The sequence below is a fragment of the Rhipicephalus sanguineus genome, chromosome 10 (genome assembly GCF_013339695.2).
Source record: "Rhipicephalus sanguineus isolate Rsan-2018 chromosome 10, BIME_Rsan_1.4, whole genome shotgun sequence".
In the NCBI taxonomy this organism is placed as follows: Eukaryota; Metazoa; Arthropoda; class Arachnida; order Ixodida; family Ixodidae; genus Rhipicephalus; species Rhipicephalus sanguineus.
Genome location: NC_051185.1, coordinates 151117096 through 151135893, shown reverse-complemented (window position 1 = coordinate 151135893; position 18798 = coordinate 151117096). Strand labels below are relative to the sequence as shown.

General features: G+C 48.6%; 1 protein-coding gene across 1 annotated transcript in view; it reads left to right on the top strand.

The window, feature by feature from the left end:
• Positions 1-18798, top strand: part of LOC119406825 (uncharacterized) — a 227186-nt gene that overhangs the window by 73842 nt on the left and 134546 nt on the right. Inside the window, exon 2 of the mRNA XM_049420225.1 lies at positions 3182-3277. Within this exon, the coding sequence (XP_049276182.1) occupies positions 3182-3277 (96 nt within the window). The remainder of the gene's footprint in view (positions 1-3181; positions 3278-18798) is intronic.

Here is an 18798-nt window from a genome sequence, read left to right as displayed (position 1 = left end):
AAATGCGGCCGCCGCGGCCGGGATTCGATCCCGCTACCATCGGGTCAGCAGTCGAGCAGCAAACCACTACTAGACTACCGTGGCGGGTGTTCGCATGGAGCATTCACATACACGCGCTAATGTAGGCAGTTGCCGCCTAGAAGAAAATACCGCATGCCACCCCGTGTTCAAGAACTTTTCAACTATCCATCTTCCCCTGATCTTCTGCTTTATTTGAATTTTTAAAACTGGATCATACACGCACGTAAGAGGTTCGTAATAAAGCGGTGCCGCAAGAAATACCGCTGAAGCCAACCTTTGGACTCGAGGGCCTGTCGTCGTCGGTGTTGCAAGGTCAGCCTTGACATGCGAACCGCCTGTGAAGCCATTCGCTTCGCTTTTTTGTTCGCTCTATCGCTCCAGCTCGTGAACAGTGAGATAACGTACCGGATGAGCATGCCTGGTTATCGGTATCTATTTATCGATGCGCACTTTTCTGGCTGGCTTGCAATTCATTAGTTGTACGCGTACAGGCATGGTGCAGCGTGTATATACAGTCGTACACTGCCTCTCTCTGCCATTACCGCGCTTATAGCGTGGAGAACTGACTGCCCTACGTCTTTCTCTTAGAACAGCCACGATTTGTACACGATTTGGTGCCGTGCGAATGGCATAGCATATTTTATTTTGTTTGCGAGAGGGTACCACACAGGGGGCGTGGTCAGTACAAACGTTTCGTGGCATAATGATTGCAGTAATATGAAGAGTGGCACATTGACGGTGCGTGCAAAAATATCTGCCTTACAATAGTAATCCCCTGTTTTTTAACTCCAGGCTAGCGGTACGGCAAGCAGCGCCAGCTTTCTGCTCAGTTTGGCTCAGAGCGCCCGAAACTGAATGGCCACTGTACCTCACAGTTCCCTTCTTAGAAATCGCAGCGTCGGAGTTCCTGCTATGAAACTTTTGTACGAAATTCTGTCAGCATTCTTTCTGGCTCTCCGACCGTTATTGAACGATCGAGGAGAGTCGTCCCATCGGCTGGTTGACTCACGCTCCGTGTGTTGTTGTGGCGACCTCTGTCATTTCCGGCATGCGTTAACCGCGTCCGCTTACCGCACGAGGAGGTCGAAGTACTCACTTCCGTTATGATCATCGCCCTCATGAAAAACGCGTGTCCAACAGTCACAGCGTATACGTGTGTTGTGAACTTTCCGGAACGGCCATAGAGCGTCGTAAGGGCCAGGGTCTTCATGACAGGAAACTCGTCTGCACGACGATGCGGCGTTCGCGCGCATCGGCGACACGCTGCTCAGGTGATGTTCTTTAACGCCGTCAGCAGATCAGCTAAGGCTTCAATGTTGAGATGACGCGTTATATACTTAGGAAATAACTACATGGTCTTTAACTTGTAGGAAATAGCAGTTAACTTGTGTTCCAGCAGTCGTGCTGCAGATTTTGATACGATACCGATACATGGACACGATATACCGGGTGTGCAAAGTTAAGCTCTATGGTTTTCTTCAAGTTCGGCACTGGGAGGTACGTGAAAACCACATTTGCAGATAAGTTACGTGTCCAGCGGGACACAAAGTGAGACGGTAATTAACGCTGTCAGCCGCCCAATTATCTAAGAGTGAGTAATGAACTTTTTAGTGGCTGCAGCAAACGGGCATGTTTGTATTGAAAAGTTGGGGCAGTTGCGTTCCACTTAGGAACAATTCTTCGAGCATGTCTTTGCTCCGAGATTTCCCGCTGCAAAAGTTTAATTGCGGTTTGCACGATTACGTATGCAAGGTTGTGAGGATCGGCGCAGTTTTCCTCCCTGATGTGACGAGCAGTCATTGCTTGTTATCGCCAGCCGGTAGTAAAAGGGCAATCGCTGTCATATTTGCCTATGTCTTCGAGCCGTTGTCAGATTAAACGCCGCTCGCAACTGCCGCGGAACATCGGGAAGGAGCTTTGCGCCGAACATCACTGCCTTGCATGCTTACGCATGCAAACCACAATTAAACTTTGCAGCGGGAAATCTCGGAGCACAGCTGTGCTGGGATAATTCTTCCAAGTGGAACTGCGTAGAAACGCGACTGTCTGCAACTTTTCAATACAAGCACGCCCGCTTGGTACAGTCAACTGATAGCCAGGAATATTTTTTGAAAGAATATATGTGTGTGTGTGCGTGCGTGTGCGTGTGTGTGTGTCGAGAAAAGATGGTTCTAGGTCCGGGTAAAACAGACGCGCGTACGAAGCGATTTATTTATAAATCGCTTCGTACGCGCGTCTGCTTCACTGCGTATATATATATATATATATATATATATATATATATATATATATATATATATATATATATATATATATTCTCAGAAATTAGTCTGACATTAGTACATGGTAAATGTGATTTCGATGTGCTAAAAGCATGCGCGCGGCAGGTGTGTGTGTGTGCGTGCGTGTGCGTGTGTGTGTGTCGAGAAAAGATGGTTCTAGGTCCGGGTTCTAGGTCCGGGTAAAACAGACGCGCGTACGAAGCGATTTATTTATAAATCGCTTCGTACGCGCGTCTGCTTCACTGCGTATTTATATATATATATATATATATATATATATATATATATATATATATATATATATATATATATATATATATATATATATATATATATATATATTCTCAGAAATTAGTCTGACATTAGTACATGGTAAATGTGATTTCGATGTGCTAAAAGCATGCGCGCGGCAGGTGTGTGTGTGTGTGTGTGTGTGTGTGTGTGTGTGTGTGTGTGTGTGTGTGTGTGTGTGTGTGTGTGTGTGTGTGTGTGTGTGTGTGTGTGTTGACGCAAGATACATTCAAATTACGCGCGCCAGCAGTTTGCTACGCCCTGCACGTTCTCTACGGCGTGCATGCGAAGCGGAGGAAGCAAAGCGTCGGTGGAGCATGCCAGGATCACCGCTCACAACTCAGGCACGTGCGAACTGCACGGGACAAGAAAAGAAGAGGGGCCAACTATGGGGAAGAGGAGAAAGGCTTTCTTGCAGTGTATACATACACATTTTTCTCTGACTTATTTCTTTATAGGGCTCAAGTTCGCCCAGTTTAAGCTGTTAATTAAAGCGCGCTTCTTGAATTTCGCGTGACACTATATATATATGTATATATAATAGATGTACTACAGCAATTTTTCTCACGTGCCCTCCTTCGCCGCAGATGTCCGGTCCTGGCCTGGACTGGACTGCCGTGGAGAAGCTGATGCATGCCGACGAGGAACGCTTCGAAGAGGCCGTCAGTTCTCTCAGCGTCAGAGTAAGCCGCATATTTTTATATACTACTATAATGGTAGTAAAATAAGTTAACTAGAAAGGTGAACTTATCGGCTAGTTGGTTGAACATATCATATATAAGGGAAACAGTGCAAAAGACAAGGACAGTAAAGGCACACACACACACAACCACACGTAGCATAACACTCTGTTGCGCTAGCGTAACCACACGCGTAACAGTCTGCTGCATTCGCAACCGACTGTTACCTCCCGATGTCAGGAAGTTATTTGGAGTTGCCAGTCAGCGCTACGTGTGGTTGTGTGTGTGCCTTTACTGCGCTTATCATCCGAACTGTTTCCCTTACGGTTTTTGACAATGTACGTTTTTCATGTATCCATGTACCCACTCCTGCATGGGCCGTGAAAGGCCTGCAGTATATTCAAATAAAAAAAAAGTTAACTAGGCCGCCTCCACTGTAGAAGGGTTTTAAAGAGAGCTTGCCCGTACGTAATGCATGAATTTTCGAAAACTGCGCGATTCAAACACGAACGCAGACTAACAGGATGTGTTTTGGACGGATGTGTTTGTTCCTGAATGACTTCCGTCGCACGAGCTAGCGTGTTGAGACGCTTGGCACCCACACTTAGACCAGTTAGACCTCGCACACGATCGCAACGCGTATGCAATGACTAGCAGAATTAAGACATTTAAGGATGGAGCTCCATGCGTTTAAGGATCATCGTATAGGACTTGTTCACGTTGCGCCATGAAAGCGAGAACGCTCCAAAGTCTTAAAGAAACGCCTGGGATGAGTTGGCGCAAGCTCGGCGACGGATGCGACCGAAGTGCTTATGATTTGTTGTTGAATTCCTTTTCAGAGTATCGATACCTGTTTAAAAAAAAAAAGATTTCACCATTAACTTCAGTCCGCGTCTGTGTCTTCTCTGCTTGCAATAACATTGTTTACATATCTTCGAAGAACTTATTGTGGGGCTAGTTTGGATAATGTTTGCATATAAACGATGGCCTCTGAGACGCAGACCCACATTAAGAAAAAAAAAAAGTTTTGTCTGAGGAATCGAAAATGACTTCGGTATATAGTTCACGGGAGCATCAGCGGCGGACAGGTTACGGTTTATGCAGCGTACTGGCGTTCTTGGGAGGTGTCGAACCGATAGAAAAAAACAAAACAATAATGGTTCTGTTCGGCTTCGACGCGCTACGGTTTCGTTCCGGTTCAGTACCCGTACGAAGAAAGAGCGATTTACAACACTTCGAGAACCGGTTCAGCGCAGTGCGCTTTACCGTGGCCTGTTGCGACATGTTGCACGGTGTCGTCGACTTTTACGCATGACGCATGTGTATGTTTGCTTAGAACAACGAATAAATCTGCTCCATCGAACATGGAAGACAGCGATTGTCGCATTCACGCGAAGTTTGATGTTACGTAGCTACATAAGAGTTGTTCACACACTTGGATGGCCATATGAGGCAGTGGCGTCGAAAGAGTGTGCAGCCCGCGATTCCTCCATTACACATGCCCACCTTTACGCTCCCTCTTTCGCACGTTTCTTAGTATTCGTCTTCATACTGAGTGCTGGCAAAATAAACTTATAGAGCCGTTTGAACAGCGGCTGTTTAATGCGCTGGAGACCTGTCGCAACTATATTTTAATTTCTTGCTTTGTATTTAGCGATATCACATCCCAAATATAAAGGAAATACTTCAGTACAGTAACACATGCATCGAGAAAAATGACAATCTTGAAGTGAAGCGACGTCATCTTCTTTCGAACATAAAGCAAGGTACTGTATATTCTACGCATACAGTGTCCACAAATGAACTATAATATCAGCATATAATTAGCATACAGATGCTAATTAGTGCAGATGCTGCAGATGCTGCAGAGTGGGTACACTGCAGATGAATAAGATTTGAAGGAAAAGGTTCAGTAAGTAAATAAATGAACCCGGTAGGAATAGTTGTATTCATTCAATTCTGCCAAGTTTTTGCTGACGCTTTACGGCATGCTGGCCAAGAATCGTTAAGGTAAAATTGGATACGGCGTGAATTGCATGTCGATGACAGAGTTAAATAGTGCAAGTGCCTTTGCTTGCGGTTATTCATCTTCCATATCAGTTGTGTGCAGCAGAGTTAGTTTAGTCAGCGCAGCATAGTGCAATGGAAAGCTTTCTTCTGCTGTAAGTACCATCCCAGCGATATGGGGAGCGAACCATGGCGCCTGAGATGTGGTGCCAAATCGGTGCGGATTTACGTCGCATTACATGTACTATGCATCTCCAAACGGTGAACTATAGTTCATGCTAAACACCGCGACGATCTGCAGGTGCAGGTGCATCTGCAGGTGGAACGATGCCTTGCGCTGACCAAGCCCCTATGCACATTTGGGTGGGGAATGACTTGTAGAAATACAAATGCTAGGGCGTCGTTTTACTCCTATACCGTATAGGCGACAAACGCGCGTTGAGCCACGGTACTCAACCGAAGCAGTCTTCGCGTGCATTTAACAGCAGTTTTTTTTTTTTCGAAAGTCTGCCCTTAGGCATAATATTTATTCAGAAATACACATATAAATTTGCTTCGTGTATGAAGTCCAGTAACGAGCGGTGGTGAGGTCCACTAATCCAGCGGTCAAGGTCGGGTGGTCGGCCAGGCCTGAGGCCTGTTGCACGTAGGTGACGACGACGGCTTAATTGTAGACCCGTGCATGTCCACAATAGGTGTGTGACAGTTACATCGCTGATTGGGGCGTCGCAAAATGGGCACGATGTACCATACGGGCCGCGGTACTTTTGCGCCCAAAGGGTGGTCACGGATGGGGTAAGTGCAACCCCAACACGAAGCCTCCGCAACGTAACCTCCTCTCGGCGGGTTAAACCACCAGGGAGGTCTGACCCACACGGAGGTATAAGAGCTCGTGTGGTACGTCGGAGGCTTTCTTTTTCCCGTAGCATCTGTCCTTGAGCGTCCTCAGGAAAATGCGGTAGTGGGTGCGGTGTGACTTGTGGGTGGGTTGCCAAATCAGCTTTGACAAGGTCCGGCAAAGCGGCCCGAGGCACCCACTGAACACGTATCCGCACAGATACGGAGGCAGCAAGATGGTGAATACTATCCGAGAGTGACGTAGACCGATACACTCGTCGTATATCGTGGATAGCTTGCGTCGAGTCCGTACGAATGATGAACTGAGAGCATCTGTCAGGTATAAGAAAAGGTATCAGTGCTGCCAATCCGTCACGTATGGCAGCGAGCTCAGCAAGGAGAGCCGGTGGTGCGGGATCCGCAAAATACGAGCATGTCTGGCAAGCCTCTGGTATTGATGGACATACAAGAGCGGTGTGAATGGTGGTGCCACTCACACTGGCATCAGTATAGGCGACGAGAGTGGCGGTATCTTGGTGATCGGCACGAAGCAAACGGGAAACTTGGGCGTTCGCCTGGCGTGGAACCGGGTTGTAAAGGCGACCAAGAGGTTTGTTTTCAGTGAGTTGCATTTTGTTCCACGGGGCAATAATGCTCGTCTCTGAAGGGGAATGGTGAACTTCTTGGCCCATGTACCGCGCCAATGCAGCAACCGAACAGAACGTTGATGGCTTGAGGTTGCGCGCACAGCGACGCTGGTGTACTAACTCGTCAATGGTATTTAGTTGGGACTCCTGCTGCAGTACTGCTAACGGAGTGATACGTGGCAGTCCAGTTATGGCCCGCATGGCTTCGTGGTTAATCGCCTCTAGACGTGCCCACTCTGCCAGCGTTAGGTGATGAAACTGGGCGCGGTAGACGAGCCTCGGTTGCAATATCGAACGGACAAGGAGGCGAGCCATGTTGGAGTTAGCGCCACCAGATTTCTTCGCAATCCGTCGTATGAGATGGATAGTTTCTGATGCCTGCTGTTTGGCACTTTTGACCCAAGGTCCTGCAGATCCGGTGGCGTGAATTTCCAGGCCAAGCACACGGAGATTCGAAGTTTCATGTAGCGGCTGCTGATCCAAAATTAACTGCAGAGGCCGAACTCCCAGTATACGACGTCCATACTTGTTCGCAACCGACATAAACTTCGTTTTTTCTTTGGAGATTTCTAGCCCAGTCTGGGTGCACCAGTTATGAGTTATGTCGAGGGCCTCTTGCAAAGCTTGTTCTTGACAGCTGATTTCAGGGTGCGCTGACCAAAGGGTGATGTCATCTGCATACATGATGTATTTTGCGTGGTGTATTAGCGCCAGCTTCCATCCCAGTGGGAGGAGGGCCACGTTAAAAAGAACTGGTGCTAGCACAGATCCCTGTGGGACACCTCTATTGGAAACAAACCGTCCAACTTGTTGACCTGCTAGGCGAATGGAAAAGCTGCGATCGTGGAGAAAGGCTTTCACAAACGCGCAGACTCGACTGGGGAATTGGAGCCAGTGAAGAATTTCCACAATAGCATCATTGCTCACATGATCATATGCTTTGCGAATGACCATAGACAGAATGGTGCGAATCCGTCGAGAGCGACCTCCAACAAGAACCATGGATGCGAGGTAAGCGAGGCCATCCTCAGTGCCCAGATGCGGACGGAACCCAATTTGGCCAGGGTGATACCAGGAGTATCTCTCGAGCCACCACGTGATGCGTGTCGCTAGCATACGCTCTGTCAGTTTACCCAATGTTGAAGTGAGAGCTATCGGGCGCATGTGTGCGATATTTCCTGGAGGCTTTCCTGCTTTGGGAATGGGAACCATTTCTGCATGCCGCCAAGAGTCAGGAATGGCTGATGTAGACCAAGCTTTGTTTATGGCCTCTAACAGGACATGTAGAACCTTGCCTTCAGTGTTTTTGTAAAGTTCATAAGGTACGCCATCCGGCCCGGGTGCTTTGCTCGGTCTTGATTGGTCTATTGCTGATAAGAATTCGGCCATAGTGAAATCAGCCTGTATGCCCTCTATATCGGCGAGCGTAGGAAGCGTACCTGCATATGCTGGCAAGCAGTTCTGAGCAGTGAATGGAGGCGGTGCCATGTCTAACGCAGGAAAGAATGTGTGGGCGACGATATCGGCGAATGCTGCTGGAGTCTGGCCAGAGGCTAACAGGGCGCAGGCTGCTGGGTCAGGAGGCCGCCGACCGCGTTCCATGGCTCGGAAGGTGCGCCATATAGAGGCATTGGACGCCGAAGGCCCAAGTGAGGAGCACCAGTCCATCCAACGGCCGCGTTCCAGGCGGCGTTCGTGGCGGCGAGCTGCTGCTTGAAGGCGTTGGGCTTCCAACCGAATGGCACTTGCTGTAGGGTCACGTTTTGACGCTACTTCTGCTTGACGGCGCGAGGCCCATAGACGCAGAAGCTGCAAATCTGGAGCAGCTCGCGATTCAGCCACCCATGACACACGTGTTGCTTGAGCTAGTGCCGCACTTAAACAATCTGAAGGATCCGAAAGAGAGCGAGAGATAGTGTTTTCTGAAACTACCCTGTACTGATCCCAATCCACCACTCGACAAGGCCGGCGAAGGCGGCCAGTTCCGCCCGAATGTAAACCGAGGTGAATTGGGTGGTGGTCGCTACCCCAATAGTCAGGTTCAATTGCCCAGGAGACCGCAGTACCGCCTAGCCACCAAGATAAGTCCGGTGAATGAGGCAACGCGCGAGGGTGATCACGGCGACGAGTGGCCACTGAAACATCATTAAGAAGCGTAAAGTGTGCGTCCGTAAATGTATCCAGCACACTTACGCCACGCGCACTGCAATAAGCATAACCCCATGTTGTGTGAGGCGCGTTAAAATCGCCTGCTACCATTATGGGGCATCCAGGATGCTGTCGCCTTAAGTGCACCAACCATCCAAGAGACATCCGAACCGCACGACCACTGTACGGACGGGCGTAGAACGAAACAATGATAACGTCGGTGCGTTGGAGACGAACTAAAACAGCCACGACTTCCTGCCACAAAGTACACCATCGCGAAAGGTCCACATGAGTCTGATGAAGAATGGATCGCACATAAACTGCAACCTTTCCAGGGGGAACATCCGGCGTTGAACACCGGCGATCCAACACTGAAGGCGAAGAGTACGCCACATAACCTGGTATGGGTGGCAGGCCATTAGATTCCTGAAGAAGTAGAGCCCATGCACGCAGCTTCCCATATCTGAGACGCTGTCGTAGCTCTCCCACTTTTCCGGCAATACCGCGGCAGTTCCACTGTAAAATTCCTTCCGGTGAATTTGATGTAGACGCCATCATGGATTGAGATTAGCCACGAGGACCGATGTGAGATGCTGGAGTTGCTGCACAACGAAGCGTAGCAGTTCTTGGGGCGATAGATGTTTCGACTTGGGTGCTGGGATAGGAGTTTGTGCCGTAGGGGCAGTAGTTGACGCCAACGGTGTATGCAGCGAGTGCGTTCCGTCTCGCCGACGCTGGAGCAATGCACGGTGTTGCTTGAGACGCTGGATTTCATTTTCAAGGCTGGCAAGGCGAGAATCTATCTCGGACTCGTCATTTGCCAAGGGGAGCTGCACGTCTTCTAACGCTGGAGGAGCACGTCGGGGTCGCGAACTTGACGACCCAACCACTGCACTATAACTAGGAGCGGCAGAATGATGTGTCGTGGTTGCGGGGGCCACATGAGTATCGTCGGCGTCTAGCGAGGCTAGAATCTCGTAGCGGTTGTGTATGGGAACCGGGTCCATCGATGGATACTCCGGAGTCCGTACTGGTCGCCCAGGCCGACGTTGGCGAGCTTTCATAGTGGCTTTTTGCTTGGTAGGACATGAGGCGGAAGTGATGTCATGATCATTTGTTCGGCATAGGCCACATCGAAATGGTGCTGATGCTTCACGTTCCATGGTGGCATCCTCAGAGGAGCAAGGGCAGGATGATTTCATGTGTCCTTGTTTGAAGCAGGAGTAGCAGTACACAACAGACGGCTTGAACGGACGAGGGCGCAGAACGCAACCGTAATATAGAATACGTTCTGGAGCGAATCGAGGACCTTGAAGAGTGATAAGACACGTGCGACCACTGCCCATGTAACGGGCAGCCACGACCTTATGTGTAGAACATGACAGTTCCCGCAAGAGCGCTTCAGGTTCTTCATTAGGGTCAACGCCGTTAATAACATAGCGCCTTAGATCAGTGCCACTGGCGAGGTATGCTTGCACAGGAAGGGCATAATCCTCAGTTACCTGTATCTGTTGCAGGTCCTTAAGCATCTCCACAAATGACATAGCAGGAACCCATACAGAGATCGTATTGGTAGCTTTGTGTGGGGCAAAACCTTGAAATCTGGAGGTCTTGAGGCAGGTGTCGAGAGCAGCTTGAACGACACGGTTGGGTAGAGTTGACATGTCGTATCTAGAACGAGGCTTGATGACGACCTTGTAGGAAGACCTTGAATTAGGCTCAGGAGTGTTTACCTCGGATGAAGGATTGGTGTGCATTTGACGCGGCCGTTTCGGCGCTGTGCAAAGCGACGCACCAGACGCCACTCCTGGCGCCGTCTCAGGAGCAGATCCATGACTGGTACCATCGTTGGGTTCGTTGGTATTTCGAGGTCGCCACGGCGACGGCGTTTCGATGGGTCCGAAATGTGTGCCTAGATGCCCATTACATTCCTACTGCGGCGTGCCTCATAATCATGTCGTGCTCTCCTTGTACGTATGGCGTCCTCATTTTACGGTTTGTTTGTAGTAGTGGCGAGATGACCTCTTCTGCGGAACCTTTCAAGCAACGTTTTAGCGGCCCAACACAAGTTCAAAAGTGCCTCGCCATAGATCTACATCGTACCTGCTGTGTGCATCGCTATTCTCGTACACGACGCTACTTGTGAGCCGTCACGGTCCGCTGTAGTGGTAGTCGCCGGAGATCTGTGCTCCCGTTCTCGTCCCAAGCTCTGGCGTGACTTGTCCGATATGCCTGAACCGTTTCGTGGTCAACTGGTAACAGTTATTATATTTTTTTCGGTTCAGGTTCCGTTTGCATGCAGGCACGTTTCGAGAATATTGGTTTGGGTTCGGGTTCAGTTCTAACTAAAATTCCGGATCAGGAAAGGTTTACGGATTCGGGTTCGATTGAGCAGCCTCCGTTCTTGATTGACCTGATGGAAACGCTTGTTTTCCTTTTTGTACTAAGTAGCAGGCGAGGCAGAGCGTATAGAGCGTTTCGCCCGCTGCACGCTTGGTGCAGTGGGCGACTGAGCGTGACTGTTCTCCGGTTCACCGCGTCGGCGCGGTCCCCGTCTTATAATTCCATGCAGTACAGCTAAACCCGCCACTTGATACACCCGCTGATGAGCGACAGCCAGGAGAAAGGCCTACGTATTGTGCAGCGGTAAATATTAAATTTTAGACGAATTAATGGGGCTCAGTGAGCGAGTCACGTGATTTGCCGAGACACGCAGCTGACGCAATGTCGTACTTTACGGCTAACGGGACAGGTATAGCGTTGTCTGCACTGCACGTATTTCGTGAGGCGAAAACACGGCACGCGTTATTCATCGCGCCTGTTCCGACGGATGACAGGGCATGTCATTCCCGTGCATTGCACCGTTTGCTCGAAGAGAAGGAAGGAAGCATCGCAGCGTTCCCGTGGCGTAGTGTTGCAAATTTTGATCATGCTGCACCGCTATAGGCATAGCCGTATCCACCGGGGGGGGGGGGGGGGGGGGGAGCAAGGGGGGACGCTAGTTAAGGGGGCGGAGCCCCCCACTTTCGACAATGGTCATTCACTGGGAAACCAACAACGGAGGCAAAGCTTTCCTTCAACACAGCAATCACGTAATTATAATTAAATTTGTCCTGCGCTACTGCTGCGAATGTCTCACGACCACGCACTGGTAGGTCTCTGCGGCCTGCGTGTGCGACTCTTTCGCGCCTTGCTCTCCAACATTGCAGAGGAGGCTACCACTGAGCAGGGGCTCTGTAATGTTGGAGCACTCTGTCATGCTTTCATTCTGCTTTGCTTAGCCTGAAATTTTAAAAATCGACGACGCAAATACGAGCGGGAACCAGCGAACGTTTCATGGAAAGGTCGAACCTCTTTCTGTTTCAGCAGATTAATTTTCTTTAATCGAAAAGGATAAGTATCAGCGAAACTCTATATTCATGCTGCTGTGAGTCTACGCAGAAAGTGCTGCAAGGTCGACAACTTGGTCAGGTTCCATTGTACTGCGCAAACAACACGGACGAAGAAGGAGACAGAACGAGCACTTTTTGTTGTTTATCACATTCCTGTGACCTGTGGGCTCGTATACATTGGACATACGGCACGCTGCCTAAACGCCCGCCTTAAAGAGCATAAACACAATTTGAATGCTAATTATGGTTCACATTTAGCTGGCCACTGCAAGGATTGTAAGTGCACGCCTATTTTTATAAGACGACAATTGTGTATAGGCACAGGGATGACACGGCGCGCGAAATTATGGATACCCTCTTGACTAAAAATGCTGGTGAAAGGTGTGTCGGCTCTCCTTCAGTGGCGTTATCGTTATATCGTTATATGGCGTCGTCGGCACAATGTGCCAGAGGGCCGTCTGCACAACACGTATACCCAGAGAAAAAAGTGCATACAATGTGCATTATTTCTTTCAGTATGTGTATGCTAGTTGTGCAGACGGCCCTCTAGCACATTGTGCCAACGACGCCATAGGCTGCTCTCGGGCGTCCATACTTCCCATTGGACCCGCCTAGCAAGTTCACATTGTAACGCGAATTCATTACTCGTCGCCCTGACATCAACGCGACAAGACTTTCGAGCACTCACGAGCCACTGACATACATCTCGCATCTTGCCGCTGCCTGTGACGAGTGTGAGCTGCAAGGGCGACTACGTGCTTTGCGGCGAAGTGGCAACAAAAAAAAAAAAAACGCAGGGCGCGTTCGGAAGGCCAAATTCAAAAATTATTTTCTTCCTTAAAACAAAAAATGATTTGATTAGACTTTCTTCATTACTTAACGATGAAGTCTTCTATCAAACGCTGCATGACGAAGATTTTTACTTGGACCGCATCAGTACGAAAAATACGGTCAAACATGCGACAAATCACATATTTTCTCTAATTTCGCAATTTTTTTCGAGGAGATTTGAAGTCTGTTTTAGCCCTAAACATTTTTGTACTAAAATACAATTTCCTGAAAATCATACTATTATTAATATTGGTTAGGGAGAGTTCCAGATAGCCCAAGAAAAACTCACAAACTTTGAAGTTTTTGTAGTTTTTGAAGATACGTAGCTGGTAGTGAAACACAAAAATTTCGGAATTAATGAATGGGGCAACTAAACAGAACTTCTGCGATAGCGCAAGCGTGGTTTCGAAGTTCAACACATAAAAATAGATTTTATACACATTTTTCAATTAGGCACAGTTTAACACATACAAGCGAACTTCGAGGGGGCGCCGCGATCGTCAAAATTTTTTTCGAAAAAATATTTTGCCACAATACTTTATGTGGCACAGGAAAAAGGCACAAATTTTATAAGCAAAATCTGCGATGTACGAGCGGCCACGTCTGGGACACTTGGCATGGAATGACCCATATATATATATATATATATATATATATATATATATATATATATATATATATATATATATATATATATATATATATATATATATATAAAGAAAGTTCTGAACGTTCGGTGCACGTTGGGTCGAAGACTCGAAGGAGCACACTTACGAAAATGGCTTATTTTTTTCTGGTCAACGTTCCGGCCATGCCACGGCCGAAACGGTTTAATATATATATATATATATATATATATATATATATATATATATATATATATATATATATATATATATATATATATATATATATATTCACGGGGTCGTGACGTCGACGAAGGCAGCAGTCGGCGTGTCCAAGGTGAAACTCTTTATTTGGCCGAACTTGTGGCCGGGAAACGGAAATTTAAACTACAGCAAGCAATGCACGCTGTCCGCTGATAGCGGCGATCGGAGCGTCGGCCGTCGATAATCTGATCATCGACCGTTTTTTATAGATCACGCATCGAACTTTCCAGCCTTATCACTGGTGGTCGCGCAAGCTCTGGAATAATCTGGACTATTCGCGTCCTGCGCGCAATCTTAACAAAATGATCTACTATTGTCGCGAAGCTTCTCAAACACTGCGGCACGGTCTGCGTCGAGCGTTGCTAACCGTCCTTGCGGGTCAAACCCGAATACATCAAAATAAAACGAAGCGGGCGTGCCAATATAACTATCATTGGCCTATATTGTGCCCTTTGCAGGATGAATGCCTTTCTCAAAGGCTTATCTACGTTGTCTTGTGCTGGCTGATTCCGTTGTAGGCCATCAGATTTTAAAGGGTCCCTCCAGCTGACCTTCTGCCATCCTCGGCTGCGTTTCCCATCCCTTGGTATCCTTCCGGTTATTCTAACTGGCCTGTGATTATTTCTACTTTTGCAAAAATAGAGCATGAATGACTTCAGGATAAATAGATACGTAATCACAATTTCAGTTTGAATTACAATTTAATTAGGCTTAATTGCTAAACACACATAAATCAAGTATTGTGACATTATTTTTGTTCAAATAGAATGTCAAATGCCTTGAAATTTACAGACAGTTCTTCATAGGTGGCGTCTGAAAGTGTTAATGACAACCAGCATATCGACTATCCCTGCCTGTTTTTTATCCACTGGCGTGCTGTCTTCCCATCTCGTAATCTTAAATATGCCTCGCTATCACTTTCCGTTCAAATGTCACGCAGTGTAGGTTCTCGAGTGCCTTTGAAACGTCTCGGGTTTCTGCCCAGCAGTGCACGTAAGGTTGGGGACAAGTGCCAAATGCAAAATTTCTCGCATCGGTGCGCGCACGAGCTGATGTGCCTGGATGTCCTTGTGTTCAGTGTCGCGCTGTTTCCTGCCACAGATGCGACAGTTCGGAAACAAGCGGAGAACCTAGTTTCGGAATCTGGCTTCTATTTCTGCTGCAGCGCCGAGGTGTATCCGTCTTTGACCTGCGATGTCGTTTTCCTCGTTGCCGCTCAAGACGCCATATTCTCTTCCCGGTCGCGTTGTCGCAGCCGACGCGTGTCGCCGCTCGGCTGCTGCCCGTTGAACGACCTTGCGTCTTCCTCCGCTTTGCGGAAAAGGTTCTTTTTTCCTTATTGATGCTTTCTAATAGCCTGAAGTAACGTAGAGTACCGGGCGAGTTCGTATAGATTCATGTCGGAGCGTAGCGCGACGAAAAACAGGACACAATAAAGAACACACCGGACAAGCGCTAACTGGGAACTAAAGTTTAATGGAAAGAAAATCCGGATCTTATAGTTGGCAATGACAACACCGAACTGACATCACGTGAACACCCATAAAAAGAACCAAAGAAATAAAAACAAAGAATCAAACAGGTTGTAACAACTTGTGTAAAAACAAACAGGGGTTATCTACAGAACTACGAACTGAAGTGATCTCACATGTTTTTTTGAAGGTAAGCGTACTCCGCTTCTAGTAGACGTATCGAAGGGTGGCTGACACACGTGTCTTCTTCCTGTTTTATCGAGGCAGCCTCAACCGTTTCCCTTGCCTTCTGGTGCTTGTGAGCGAACAAGACCTGCGTCCCCTCAGAAAGAGGCGAACATCCATTACAACTTTTACAATGCATCGCTAAGTGTGTGTATACGGTGTGGCTTTTAAGGAGCTCAGGTGCTCTCTGAGACGTACATTCAGGCAGCGCCCCGTCTGTCCAATGTATGAAGCACCATATGAGAAGGGCACGCGGTACACCACCCCCGACTGCCACTCAACGAACTTGTTCCGATGATTCACGGCACACTGATTTTTTTGCTCCTGTTTCTTTTTCTTTTAAATTTTTGCCAATGGCTGCACACACCTTACCAACCCTGCTTCTTGCTGAAAACAGCACGCTTACACCATATCTTGCCGCGACCTTTTTTAACCGGTGTGACACTCCATGCAAATATTGAATAACCACAATCTTAAATGTAAACATTTCGACAGAAGTCTGTCTGGCTGGGTGGAAGAATTAAGAAGTTGAAATACCCCCAGCCACAAATTCTTGGAGGAAACCCGACGTTTCGAGACCGGCTTGGTCTTTTCTTCAGGGGTGACTGTGCTGGTCAGGGAGGCTTCGTCGCAGCTTGTTTTTGGCTCCGCCTTTCTCTTTCCCTCACGTTCCGGAGACCGTGCACGTAGATCGGAGCCATTCTTCCGAGGGACCGGTTCACATTCGCAGGTGTGTTCTGGATGTGCCACGACTCGAGCAAGAGCCTCCTTCCCAGATTCCTTTCCGTTTCTATGATGAAAGCGCCCTCGAAGTCAATTTTGTGGTCGTGCTTCTCGCAATGCTCTGCAAGGGCACTGCGTTGTATTTCCATTTTCCTGACGTCGTTTTTGTGTTGGCGCATTCTTTCCGAGAAGCACTTACTCTCGCCTATGTAGCTCGCTGGACAGTCAGCACATGACACATTCGCTCGCTGGATTTCAAGCAAGACGGACGTGCCTGCCGCGATGTCCTGGATTACTCCTCGTACCTCTCGCTGACCGGCGCCCCGTGACGGACTCCTCGCCCGCTATGCCGTGCGCCGCTCATCGACGGGGCCTTCGCCGCTTCGCCGATGTTGTGCACCGTGCCTCTAGCTGTGTTTCGCGGACCCGTCCCTGAACTCCCGTGACCGTTTCCCAATCTTTCCTGTCCTCTTTTCTTTTCGTTGGATGGATGTGCTCCTTTCACTTTTCTCTCTATTTTCCTACTATTCTTTTATTCCCTCCTTACCCCCACCCCTACAAGGCACTGCGCCGTGTCGCCTATAGGCAGACAGAAATTAGGTGCCTTTTTCCTTTCCTGAATAACCACTGAAGACCACGCCCTGGTGTTGCTCCCGGGATGGTCGATCTTTCGGCCGCGGTAGTAAGCGAGCGAGCGTTGAGGCCGGCTTGTGAACCACCGTGACCCCAGCTTTTCCGAGAACCCTGGCGAACTGTTCGCTAGTTCCCGGAACATACGGGATGACGACTCGTTGGGCTGGTTTCTTCGATACCATTGTACCGAAAGATCGACCATCCCGGGAGCAACACCAGGGCGTGGTCTACAAAGTGTCATGTGCTGACTGTCCAGCGAGCTACATAGGCGAGAGTAAGTGCTTCCCGGAAAGAATGCGCCAACACAAAAACGACGTCAGGAAAATGGAAATACAACGCAGTGCCCTTGCAGAGCATTGCGAGAAGCACGACCACAAAATTGACTTCGAGGGCGCTTCCATCATAGAAACGGAAAGGAATCTGGGAAGGAGGCTCTTGCTCGAGTCGTGGCACATCCAGAACACACCTGCGAATGTGAACCGGTCCCTCGGAAGAATGGCTCCGATCTACGTGCACGGTCTCCGGAACGTGAGGGAAAGAGAAAGGCGGAGCCAAAAACAAGCTGCGACGAAGCCTCCCTGACCAGCACAGTCACCCCTGAAGAAAAGACCAAGCCGGTCTCGAAACGTCGGGTTTCCTCCAAGAATTTGTGGCTGGAGGTATTTCAACTTCTTAACCACAATCTTGTCGGTAACCTTCTGTCGCTCAATGACATGCGCAACACCAGCCAACTCCTTTTTTCTCTTGCGCAAAATTCTGCTAGACACCGAAATTAGAACATCATCCGGCAAACCGGCTTCACGTAGCCGGTTGGCCTGCCTAACGAAACTGCATTGTACTTGGTGAAAGCATGAGTTAGTGACGGCTATAGACGGTTTCGCCAGCGCTTGCCGTTCTCTGGCAACATTGTGCGTTAACCGGAAACTGGCCCTAGAAAACTTCCTGTTTACCTTGTTTTAGCGTGGTTTTAGCCTGCGTTGCTGGCCGCGGCTGCTTGTGTTTCGATGTTTTCTGCTGATAGAATTATCCCGATGAAGCGCTCGCGACTCGGGCACTGTCCTGTAGTGCCAGGATGCAGTCTGCGATACGGAGCTAATTTGCTATCGCAAGTCAAAACGTTCTGTTTCCCGAGAGGTGAAAGCAGAAAGAGCGTCTGGATTGCAGCGATCAGGCGAGAAAACTGGATTCCCATAAAAAGCGCGTAGATTTGTTCTGCCCACTTTATCAAAGGCAAGTAAAGTTCAAAGCATACTCTAATGGCACAGAGGCGATGCTGAGACGTTAGTCGAAGGTCCCCAATAAAAAAGAACACGTCGGACGCCGTCATCTTCCACCCGTGGCAGATAAGTACGCTGACGCCTGAAGTGGATAGCAAGAGGTGAAAGCTGGCTAACGCAGAAAATTCACCGTAAAGGTGTTTCCTGTAGTGTGAACCTCATCAGTGATGTGTACTGTTCGAAGCAACACGCGGAGCACCAAAGCAGCCGCGCTCAACATGAATTCCGGCACAGTGTACGTCGCGGTGCCCGTGTTTTGTTGCCGTTGAGTTTGCATTTTATGAGAGCGACGCCTGCGAATGGGTTCGCATCAGTGAGAGCAAATGACTCACCACCTGTCTTGTTGCCGCCAATGGACATCGCCCCACTCTAGCTAAATCATCTTCCGGTGTGAGTGTGGGCAGTAGATGTAGGCGGGTTAACTTGAAAGTTGGATTCATGA